At 44.1% G+C, this 12,470-nt stretch overlaps 1 protein-coding gene and 1 pseudogene across 3 annotated transcripts in view; one reads left to right on the top strand and one right to left on the bottom strand.

Annotated features, from left to right (window-relative positions):
* The window catches only part of strip1 (striatin interacting protein 1), a 29,605-nt gene extending 28,199 nt beyond the window's left edge, over window positions 1–1,406 (bottom strand). For both annotated transcript variants that reach the window (XM_085775501.1, XM_085775502.1), the window contains exon 1: window positions 1,263–1,406. In XM_085775501.1, the coding sequence (XP_085631627.1) occupies window positions 1,263–1,370 (108 nt within the window). In that variant the 5' untranslated portion in view covers window positions 1,371–1,406. The remainder of the gene's footprint in view (window positions 1–1,262) is intronic.
* On the top strand, window positions 1,400–8,454 carry LOC146986709 (THAP domain-containing protein 6-like; annotated as a pseudogene). Its single transcript, XR_015035883.1, has 6 exons — window positions 1,400–1,612; window positions 2,701–2,893; window positions 3,155–3,251; window positions 6,828–7,039; window positions 8,120–8,213; window positions 8,364–8,454. The product of XR_015035883.1 is annotated as a THAP domain-containing protein 6-like (transcript).
* The last annotated feature ends 4,016 nt before the right edge of the window (window positions 8,455–12,470 follow it).

The raw sequence follows: 12,470 nt of genomic DNA, 5'->3' as shown, positions 1-12,470 counted from the left end.
TCAGCCAGCCAGAGAGTCTGCCTCGGCCGACGGACACTCCGCGGCAGGCGGCTGTGGCATGACTGTGTGTGTCTCTTGCACCGCGGATGAGAGCGGGGCGACTGGTTTATGCTCTGTCTGATCCCTCAGCGGGGGGTCAGACTCGGCTCATTTTGGTCAATGGGAAAGGGGCCAAATGCCGATTGTTAGCGCGTCGACCCGCGTTTAAAAAACCTGCGTCGACCCGCTAATTTTAGTGGGAAAACGGCTTTAGAGAGAGAGTAAAACAATACCACATCACCATGACAACATGTTGTCAGGCCTGTATTGTTTTGCCTCGTGCTGGCGCACCACTTGTTTATCCTGTTACATGCAGCGTCTGTTGTCTGTCTGACGTCTGCCCCATTTCACCTGAATGCAACATCAAGAATATGTTCAGATATGCAACCGCACCGCTAGATGGGGGGAATATACCTTTAAGAAATGTCCTATTTGGAAAGACTGTCCCATCATTGTGTCCACACAGTGTCCATTGACTTTAACAACATTTACAAAAGCATCGCTGTCATGACAGTTTTATATTTCTACGTTGCAAACTTTGCTGCTGTCGCTTCAACTGCACAAGGTTTTAAAGTCCTATAGCTGTAGTTTATGAACTCTTCTGCTGTAGTTTATGAGCTCATCTAACGTTACTGCTCCAGTGGTTTCAGTCGGGATTCAGTCAGCTGCTTCACATCCTCTTTATCTTAAAACAAACACAACACGACAGCCACCAGGTCCCGTTAGAAATCTTCCAGTTGTTTTGTGTTTCCGTACATGAAACCTCCATAACCCTAAATTAACTATCCAGTTACAGTGAAACGACTTGATCCTGTCGGTCAGAAGCTTTTAAACAGGACGAGACTGATCTGACGGGTTTATTTATCTCCAACAGGTCGCTGCCCGAGCTAACAGCTGCTATCTAGCTTAGCTTAGCTTAGCTCTGCTGTGTTTCCGAGCTGTTCGACTAATATTATAAACAGACAACACGCGGATTAGAGATTAAACGGTACAGACGAGTAGTTAATTAAATAACTTATGATTATGATGATCGCTGTTAATGTTTTCACATGCGGAACCGAGTAACGTTAAGAAACGACGGCTCCATTAGCATTAGCATTAGCCTGCCGGAGCTAACTGAGCTAACGGGATGTGCAGCCGAGGCCTCGTCTCTTCCTGCTTCACTGGACATAAACAGAGATTTTAAACCACTGGAGATAAAACATTAGTCTTAAACCACCGACCTCTGAGTCTTTCCTGGGGTTGCGGGTGAACTCTCCTCTGCTCTTGTTCGGTAGCATGTTTCTCTGTTTGTTGTTGACAGCTAGCCCTCCGCCGTTCCCACTGTCCATTACTCCTCCTCTGGGGGGCAGCGGCGTGTTCTCGCGAGAACTCGAACTCGTCTATCTGCGAGACTTCAACGTGGTTACGCATAGCAGCTGCGGCGCAAGAGACGCGGCCGCCATCTTGAACCGGTCATTGTGGTGTTGGTGGAGCAGCAGAGAGAAGAGAAGATGCCAGAGCATTGTGCAGCAGATTCCTGCTCTAACAGAAGGACCGTGGGAAACAGAGCCCGAGGGATTACTTTCCACAAGTAAGACTGAACCAGAGATACTTTATATACCTCTTATATAACAAAGATACTTTATATACCTCTTATATACCAAAGATACTTAAAATACCTGAACCAAGGGACTAGGTTTGATCTTGACACTGGTGGGGACACAAAAGTGCTCCAAGACAGCACTCCTGAAAGTTGATGTGTGTATTTACAGTACATAATGATAATAATGAATGTCTGAATATCTAAAGAGAATACAAGAATTTAAAGCATTCTGTAATGTAAGTTAAAACAACTAAAGATTCACAAGGAGGCAACTTAGAAGAGTTCTCAGTTATTCTGGCTGAAGTGCAACTGTGCATCACCATGACTCTAACATGTCCATCATTATTTAAAGGGATACTTCACCCAAAACCGATAATTCACCAATCATCATCTCCTCCCCGTCATGCCAACTAAAGGAAGGGTCTGGAGAACTTCCAGAGTCATCAAAACTCTTTAGGAGTTCCAGGGGGGGTCCGGCTGCCGACGGGTTCTCATATAATGGGTTAGGGGGATAGAGATCACTTCTGATTGGTCCAAAACACACACTATGAATACCTCCATACAGCTCGTCCTGCTGACCCAAGTGTCCTGAAGCCAAGACATGGAAAAATTAATGTGATCTCTGTTTTTATCCTTGTTGTAGCAGCAGCTCAGTTCTTCTGTGTTTACATCAAACATCCAATAGTTCACAACGACCAACCAACATCTCACAGTAAATCTCCTGCAGCCACTGGGAGCTACTAGCTGCTACAACCAGGATAAAAACAGAGATCACATTAATTAAATTACATTTTTCTACCACTTCAATGAGTTTAGAAACATTATTTTTAGGTGGAAATACTACACAGTGTTGCTTTAAAGATACAGACAACAGAACACCTGATTGTAGAATAGTAGTAGAAACAAGCTCATTCACAATTCAAGCAGCTGTGGTTCATTATCAACAGATGAGCATCAAAAAGGAGTTTTGTTGAAGAAAGGTTGTAAGAAATTTGAAGGAAGAAAATCAGCTTGACCTCCTTTTGTAAAATGTTTTTGCGTAGACTCTACAGATTCTCCCCTTTTTCATTCTGAAGGTTTCCCAAAGACAAAGCTGTGCGGAAGAAGTGGGAAGTGGCTTTGAGAAGGAAAGGGTTCACTGCGAGCGATTCGTCCGTGCTTTGCTGTGAACATTTCAAGCAGGGAGATTTTGATCGGACCGGCCAGATTGTCCGACTCAGAGATGGTGTCATTCCGTCCGTCTTCAGCTTCACGGATCATCTCCAGAGAGTAGGTGTATCATCATGAGGCTGTTAGCATTCAGAAATGTCCTCAACCAATCAGAACACTTTTTAGAGTCCAAAATCACTATCTGCCTAAGTCATCTTTTTGACTTTGCTTGCTAGAAATTGTGTATTTTCTTTTTTTCCCGAAAATGTTCAAATATGACTTAGGCAATTATGCTATTAGGCTAACGAAATGTAAATATTCTGTAACCAATCACAGCGCGGGGTGAGATACTGATCCCTGTATTAATCTTCTTCATTTCAGCCGGACAAGAGCAGGACGACAGCTACGTCCAGAAGAGCTGCAGAGGGCCAGTCAGTTCAGGAAGCTGCAGCCTCACAACCACAACCACAACCTCAACCTCAACCACAACCTCAACCTCAACCTCAACCACAACCTCAGCCTCAGCCTAGTGACGTGAGTACTACTTTAAAGGGATAGTTCAACATTTTGGCAAATTGTCCCATTGCCATAATCCCTATAGTCATAGCAGTAGGTTCGTTACCTTTAATTGTCGGTGCAAGCTGTTTTTAGAACGGCGGGGCAGAGCCGTGAGCTGCTCAGAGCTACGCTACGGAGGCTCATTATGGGATTTCTTGGTTTCCCTCATCAAACTCATCAAATACACAATCCAACAACTCCACAACGCTCTGGTGGACAAGTTGTGAGCTGCACATTCACCACGCTATGAGATAATAACACAACGTTATAGTGTTGTCACGATACCAACATTTTGGTACCGGTATCGGTACCAGCATGTTTTTCGATACTTTTCGATACTTTCGGTACTTTTCCAAATAAAAAGAGAAATGTCATTATTGGCCTTATTTTAATAGAAAATCTTAGAACTATAACATATGCATCAGTAAATAATCAGTAAATCAGTAAACAGTCACTGCTGCTGCAGGATTAAATTTCCATCTATATTAATCTGAACTCTTCCTAAATTAAAACATTAGTGGTCTGTTTAAAAATGAATATCAACTTGTTTTCTTTGCATTACTATTTGAGGTCTCAAAACACTGCATCTTTTTTTTGTTATTTTGACCAGTTGTAATTTTTGGGAGAAATTGTTATCAGTAGTTTATAGAATGAATGAAACACAAACTTTCATTTTACTCAAACACACACTTGTTTCCCTCACGTAGACCAAATTGATTCTAACCCCCCCCCCCTCCCTCCTCCTCCGCGTAGCGCTCCTTCGCTGTGTTCACTCACTCACAGAGAGAGAGAGAGAGAGAGAGAGAGAGAGCATGCAGCCAGTGGTGGTGCGCGGTAGAAACGAAACAGTGTTTGCATTAATTAACGAGTCTGTAGCGGCCCGTCTCTCTCTCTCGCGCGCGGCGCACACACAAACACAGGCACGTGGACAGGTGGCGCTGTAACGGTAATTTTAAAAAAGCACCTTGCTTCGTTTGTGACTCGCTCACTCGCTCGCCTCGGCTCAAATTACAATGCGGCGACTTCACGTGGCGACGTCACCGCTGCCGGCGGCGCAAAATGAAAGTACCGGTCCCATCTAAGCGCAGTATGGTACCGTTTTAAATGTGTTAGTACCCCGGTACCACTCTAGTACCGGTATACCGAACAACCCTACAACGTTACCATACAGAGTTGTTTTAGAGGGAAATACAGAGACTGTTGATGAAAAACTGTCCCTGAAGGCAACACGCATCAGTGGTTTTACATGAATTTACCTCTAAAACAACTCTGTCTGGTAACGTTGTGTTATTATCTCATAGCGTGGTGAATGTGCCTATGCCTTACCTGCTTCTCTCTCCTATAGGATCACGGCTATGCCTTACCTCCTTCTTTCTCCTATAGGATCATGGCTATGCCTTACCTGCTTCTCTCTCCTATTACCTGCTTCTCTCTCCTATAGGATCACGGCTATGCCTTACCTGCTTCTCTCTCCTATAGGATCACGGCTATGCCTTACCTGCTTCTCTCTCCTATAGGATCACGGCTATGCCTTACCTGCTTCTCTCTCCTATAGGATCACGGCTATGCCTTACCTGCTTCTCTCTCCTATAGGATCACGGCAGTGTTAATTTCGTTGACGAAGACTATGACGAAATATATTCGTCAACGAACCTTTTTCACGGACGAAAACTAAATAAAAACTAAATAAAAAGTCAGCTGTGATGACGAAGACGATGATGAAATTAATAAACAATTTAGTCAACGAATAAAAACGAGACGAAAATGTTAGGGAGGGACGAATGGAGAAGAGGTCCAATCATGTTGATTTCTCCGGAAGCAGAGCCACAGCCGCGGCGGCGGCACATGAAAAGTTTAAAAATAAAACTGGCCTCGCTCCTTAGCGTCCTGCGGTGCACGCGCTCCGAGCGCGACAGCATGAGTCATGAACACAACACCACGGAAATATCAGCGCTGAGTTTAGGACGGAAACGAAGAAATGACATCTGGTCACACACTTCACATATGACAACAAGGACAATGCCCAGGACCCCCTGTAAACCGGAGCAGAAATCGCGGGGACCCACATCGATCCACACACCAGCAACGTGAAGCATCATCTACACAGAGCTCATCCAGAACACGCGACAGTAAGCACACACTTTTAAGTTATATTATCAGACAAACCACCGTGTTTATAGGACTAAACATGAAATGCAATAGAAGCTAAAGGAAACCACCTCTGAATTGTATTGATTAGAAGATTGATTCGTTGCGCGTGTGTGTGCGTGTGCAAGCGCGTGCATGTGTGCCTGCGTGTGTGTGTGTATAGTGTGACAGAGAGATCTGGGAGGACTGAGCGACAAAGATCACAACTTGATTCCCCCCTTATTCACCCTCACAGATACAGAAGACTCTGATGACACAGATGACCATGGACCAAGTGGAGATAAAGCTAGTGCTGCTGTGCAGCCCAGCAGCAGTTCATCTCTACAGCTTAACCTCAGTTCTTCTAGAACAACAGACCAAGGAGCAGGCCAGATGGACTGGACACACACATTTACCACTCACAACTGCAGCTGAGGACTTTGTGCTAATGATGGAGATAGTAGATGGGAGACTGACTAAACTGTTCCAAAGAAAACCAAAGCAATTTGATTGAAACTCAGTATTAACATGAAAGTTAAAAGAACATGAATAAAACAAAATGCACCATATTACAACTGTTTCTGTGCCTGTATTGTAGACTCTCAAACCTTAATACCATTCCATAACAGATTGATGGATAATTCCAATGACTGGATATTCTGGAGAAACATTTCGTCGACTAAATTCACTGTAATTTTAGCTGACTAAAATTCTAAAGATATTTTGTCAACTAAAACTAGACTAAAACTAAAATATTTCAGATGACTAAAATATGACTACAACTAAATTGTATTTTAGTCAAAAGACTAAGACTAAAACTAAATTAGAATTTGTTGTCAAAATTAACACTGGATCACGGCTATGCCTTTCCTGCTTCTCTCTCCTATAGGATCACGGCTATGCCTTTCCTGCTTCTCTCTCCTATAGGATCACGGCTATGCCTTACCTGCTTCTCTCTCCTATAGGATCACGGCTATGCCTTACCTGCTTCTCTCTCCAATAGGATCACGGCTATGCCTTACCTGCTCCTCTCTCCTATAGGATCACGGCTATGCCTTACCTGCTTCTCTCTCCTATAGGATCACGGCTATGCCTTACCTGCTCCTCTCTCCTATAGGATCACGGCTATGCCTTACCTGCTTCTCTCTTCTGCTTCTCTCTCCTATAGGATCATGGCTATGTCTTACCTGCTTCTCTCTCCTATAGGATCACGGCTATGCCTTACCTGCTTCTCTCTTCTGCTTCTCTCTCCTATAGGATCATGGCTATGTCTTACCTGCTTCTCTCTCCAATAGGATCACGGCTATGCCTTACCTGCTTCTCTCTCCTATAGGATCACGGCTATGCCTTACCTCCTTCTCTCTCCTATAGGATCACGGCTATGCCTTACCTGCTTCTCCTGCCGCTCTGAAGACCAGACTCAACGAAGCGTTGGCGAGAGTGGAAAGTCTGGAGCGGGAGAAGAAGAATGCCTTGGCCAGAGAAAAGAGGGCAAAGACCACAGTGAGGAGTCTTCTGGGGATTTGAGGGACAAGAACCTCATTAATGAAGAGCTCAGAGAGCGGCTTGAATTCTACTCAGGTGAAACGAAATCAGCACTTTGAAATTCATGTATGTGTGATTCTTACGTCTTTATGAAACTCCTTAGTTATTATCAGTAGGGGATAGGGGTGTAACGCAGAGTGCGAATTATACAATGACAATTGGGGGGGTCAACATTTTACACAGCGCGCAGTACAGCGCAGGCGCGTGCTTGAGTTAACAGAAGTCTTACAGTATCTTGCTTGTTCAATGAAATGTCTACAGTCTGTAGATGATGATAAACCAAATTTTACACAATTTTACAGTTCATGCGGCACATAATGTACCACACAAACAATTTTTGTAATCACCAACAAAATATTCTAGATCTAAACTGCCGAAATTCAGACCCATGCACACACACCCTAGCAAAGACAATTAAATGGTTTAGTCCACTAGGGGTGTCTGAAATTTTACTACAAGCATCTTCCTGGCATGACTATGGAAATACTGTATATTGTAGTATTTATGATTACTAATAAGAAAGATACATGTTTCAACCCCCCCTATCTGTTATTTGTACCTCTTTTAGGGGGGTCGCAGTCGTAATTAGGAGGGTCAAACCCCCCCAAACCCCCCTGTAATTTGCACTATGGTGTAACGGCATTGGTATTCATCCCGTGTCGGGTCACACGACAAATACGTCACCATAGCAACAGGCCTCTAGTCTAAATTAACAGTGTAAAACAACACTGATGTTAGTTTCTTGTTTTTTTTATAATAGCTGTCAGTTGTCAAGTGCAGGTTTTTTCCTGTAGAATGAATGAATAGTGTTGTAACACTCCTAATGCACTTGTTTTTGTTTTTTATTTATTTATTTATTTTTTAAAACCTTTATAACAGACGCAGAGTGTGACGGCTGAAATTGTTGTAGATTGAGACTGAATGTTTGTATATGACCTCATGTTTGTCTTATGAAAACCAAAGAAATAAAGTATAAAAAATAAAAAAAAACCTTTAACAGAAGATCATTTTTAGTTTTACATTCAATTAGTGTCTGTTGTACCGAACCGTGACTTGTGTGTACCGTTACAGCCCTAGTAGGGGACTTTTAGGGAATTTTTGCTCATAACATTTCAGATGTTCAGATAGACTTGATGGCCAAACAGGGTCATGAGTACACAAAGGGCTACAGAGACTTAGCGCTCACGCTCCATCTACAGGGTCCAAAGGTGTACAAATACCTCAGAGAGACTCAACATTTTCCCCTCCATCATCCACTTACAGTACAAAGGTAGTCTTAATGTTGTCTGATTGAATTATGGGAACATACTGACACGTTAAAGATACTAAATAAATAGCTACTTGTCAATTTTTTCTCCAGGTGGCTGCGTCAGGCGGATGACGAGCCTGAACAAGATGATGCTGGAGCGAAGAGCCAGGAAAACCAGGAAGACCAGACTAAATATGGATGAGTTGCACTCATGTTGGACGCCGTGGCCATCAGAAAACATGACAATATAATCCACATACCCAGTCAATGTCTGGATTAGTAGACATGGGTGATGGCAGCAGTGAGACTGATGTTGCTACTGAGGCTCTGGTGTTCATGGTGGTTGGCCTGCAAGGACACTGGAAGGCTCCCATTGCATATTACCTCCAGAAACACAAGAGGTCCTTCTCAGTCCAGCTGTGGAGGAGCAGCATGCACGGGGCGTTCGCTGTGTGGAACAATGGATCGGCTCCAATGTCGGCATGTGCAGCCATCTTGGTTGAGCTAGAGGTCTCCACGGGTCCTGAGCCGACTGGCCCCGAGCTATTATTGTAAATGGGTCAAAGACGTGACGCTTGCTTTTTCTGTCCAACGGAACTTTTTACTCAATAATAAACATTAAAATGAATACAAATATAAAATGAATGTCTAATACCTTCCTTATACATGTGCCCACTCTAATTTCATTAAACATGTTGGTTATTTGTCATTTTCTGCCATCTGAAGTGTGAAAACATCATGTGGGGCGACGGTCCGGCCTTGACTTTTGTTTGGACAACTGGTTTTAAATCACATTAAAACAATTTAAATATAATCCTTGCCCCATTTGGCATAATTTCAAACTTGTTTTCCATTTATTGACAAATTTATGAAGCATTTGTACACACATTTCAATCATAATACACAAATCTTGTCGGAATATGTTCATTGTCTGAAATATCATCTGGGGCGACCATCATGAAAATACAATTATGGGACTTTTATTTTGACAATCATCTGAAGGAGGATGTTGCGTCAGCCAGCCACACCGTGACGGTCCCAGAGAGACAACTTGCAGGTGAGTAGTCTCTCTCATCTTTGTAAATAAATCCTCTTTTTAACTCCTGCAATGTATACGTCACATTTGGATATCATGTGGGGCGACCACCCTAAAACTGAATAATGAGTTTTATTAGAAAATCTATATTTTTAAGGTAAATTTGTTAGTGATATGTTGGGGGGAAGCAGCTAGCTTGGATTCTATAGCTAACCGTTAGCCTGTTATAGTTGATTAGACATCATGTGGGCAGACGCGCAGGAAGTAGTTTTCGCCAGGGGGTGCGGGTGCGGGGGGGGGGGGGTTCTGTACCCCCCCCGCCGTACCGTAACACCGCACCTGACAACGTCTCCTCCCAGACAGCAGGCTGCCGTTCTCAAACAGACTCTGGTCTTTAGTGGACCGGTTCTGGCTCCAAATACCCGACCAGGTCCGACCAGTGTTGAAGCCTAGACCCTGGACCCCAGCGGTCGGACTGACGAGCATTATTTGTTTTTATTAATTCTGCACCGGACCACGGCAAAAAAAAAAAAAAGAAGCCCGTAGTTGTGTTCAGACGTGACAGGTGGGGCACGACAAGCTGGTGGTCAGCTGTGGTCACTGAATTGTTAGACTACATTCACTACAGTAGCAGGTCATTTCAATTTGCGCATCTGTGTTTTTTCCTTTTTATTTTTATTTTTTATAACATATGCGCATCGAGAGTGAGTGAGTGAGCAATCGCCAGAGAAACAGCGGGTGCACCAGATGATTTCCAACCGGCAAAAACTGAAATGAGACGGTTAAAGAGAGGAAAAACACAGAATATAGGCTTATATGTCCAAGAGACTTTGTCCCGTCATTAAGACGTGAGGGAGGGAGGACCCAGATGAGGAAACTGTCACTGTCAGCTGCACATCTGTCAGCAGCTGCTCCAAACACTCGTTACAAACTTTATTTTGAAGGGACAGATTAGATTAGATGTTGATTTTGTTAACAGTGACTTTGTTGCACCCAAACATATCGGATGCTGTCTTATGGTACAATCGACCTCCTCTCTCCCCACCAGCCCCCCTCAAGAGACCCCTCTCGCCCCCCTCCCCACGGTGCAGCTTGAAAACTCCTCTTTCTCCAAAGGGGGAGATGACAGATAGAGTCTTAGAACTACTGTAGCCTAATCAAAGCTATATTGTTGCGAGTTGGCTCCAGCAGAAGCTCCGCGCCGTGCACACTGCTTCGGCTGCCTATAGTTTATCAACGTTTTTTCATCATTCTTCATTAGGATAATGTTAAGTTAATTTTGTGGTGGGGACACAATTGTTAACAAAAAGTGGTTCATCTCAAGTATGGCTTACAATGTTGTGGAACAGAAACAGCAAACCACAAATATTTATAATCTATCATTTTATTGTCATCGCAATTTTTCAACTTTCGCCACCAGGGGGTGCTGCAGCCCCTGCCGCATCCCCACTTCCGGCGCCCCTGCATGTGGGGCGACCACCGCCGACGGTTTAAATGATAGATAATACTGTCATCTGGGGGGCCGAGGGGGGTCCAACGCAGAAGTTCGGTTGAAATGGGGCCAGCCTATAGCAGCGTAGCTATAAAATGGTTCAGAGCTACCTGAACCAGCCCTAACTAAAAGCCCTGTCATAAAGGAAGGTCTTCAGTCTAGACTTAAATGTAGTTAGAGTGTCTGCCTCTTTGACCCATGGAGAGAGCTGGTTCCACAGTAAAGGAGCCCGGTAACTGAAGGCTCTACCTCCCAGTCTGTTTTTAGAGGTACTGGGAGTCACTAACAGACCTGCGTTCTGGGAGCGGAGTGCTCTGGTAGGACAGTAAGGAATGATTAGTTCTTTCAGATAGGTTGGAGCTTTATCATTAAGAGCCTTATAAGTCAGCAGAAGGATTTTGAAGTCTATTCTAAATCCTACAGGAAGCCAGTGGAGAGAAGCTAAGGTGGGAGAGATGTGCTCTCTCTTCCTAACTCCTGTCAAAACCCTCGCTGCGGCATTCTGGACCAACTGGAGACTCTTTAGAGAGTTTTTCAGACATCCTGACAGGAGAGAGTTGCAGTAGTCTAGCCTAGAAGTGATAAATGCACCAGTTAGTTGATTCTGTTGTCTTTATCTGTGAAGTCAGTCACTCTGATCAGAAATAAATGTGTTTCATACATTTATTCCATGTTCTTGTGTACATAATGGCCTGATTTCTAAACAAACAAAATACATTTACAATATTTATTAGGCTATTTTTCATAATTAGGCCTATTCATGTGCATCTGTCAGCGCTTCTCATAAAAAGCAAGCAGCAGAACAATTTTGTCCCCACCACAAAATTAACTTAATATTATCCTAACGAAGAATGACGAAAAAACGTTGATAAACTATGACAAAATAAGCCGGTGCTTTTTTTTTTGCAAATGACAAAATAGGTAGCCGAAACAGTGTGCATGGCGCAGAGCTTCTGCCGGAGCCAACGCAACAATGTAGCTGCGATTACATTAGTTCTCAGACTCTTTCTGTCATCTCCCGCTTTGGACAAAGAGGAGTTTTCAAGCTGCACCGTGGGGAGGGGATGGCGGGGGGTTCTCTTGAGAAGGGCTGGGGGGGAGGGAGGACGTCAATTGTACTGGACAGCACCCGATATGCTTAATGTCTCGTTTCAGTTTTTGCCGGTTGGCAATCATCTCTATTTCTCTCACACTTGCTCACTCACTCACTCTCGATGCGCATATAGCCTAAATGTTATTAAAAAAAAATGCCCCACCTGTCACGTCTCTATGAATGAACACAACTACGAGCTTTTTTTTTTTTTTTTTCTGTCGCGGTCCGACCGCATCGGGTCCAGGGTCCAGGCTTCAACACTGGTCGGACCTGGTCGGGTCTTTGCTCATTTATTTGCTCAAACTTGGAGCCAGACCCGGTCCACTAGGAGACCAGGTTGAGAACGGTAGTCTATGACAGTCTGGGAGACGTTGTCAGGTGCGGTGGTACGGGGTGCAGCAGTGGCGGCGGTTGGGGGGGGGGGGTAGGCTACATATGATCATTGTCCCCACCACTTTTCAAAGTAAACTGGCGCCCTTGCATCCTACACATCAACCAGAGTCACTGAGGAAATAAGGGGGGACCAGAATCCAAACCCAGGATAGAGAGGTTGAGTGAAGGTGGTGTTGAAGGTGTAGAGGTGGATCAGTGAGTCAG

Source organism: Trachurus japonicus, chromosome 5 (genome assembly GCF_045865225.1).
Source record: "Trachurus japonicus isolate A0001 chromosome 5, Traja_1.0".
Classification (NCBI taxonomy): Eukaryota; Metazoa; Chordata; class Actinopteri; order Carangiformes; family Carangidae; genus Trachurus; species Trachurus japonicus.
The sequence above is the reverse complement of the archived record's forward strand: the minus strand, read 5'-3'. Positions and strand labels throughout refer to the sequence as shown.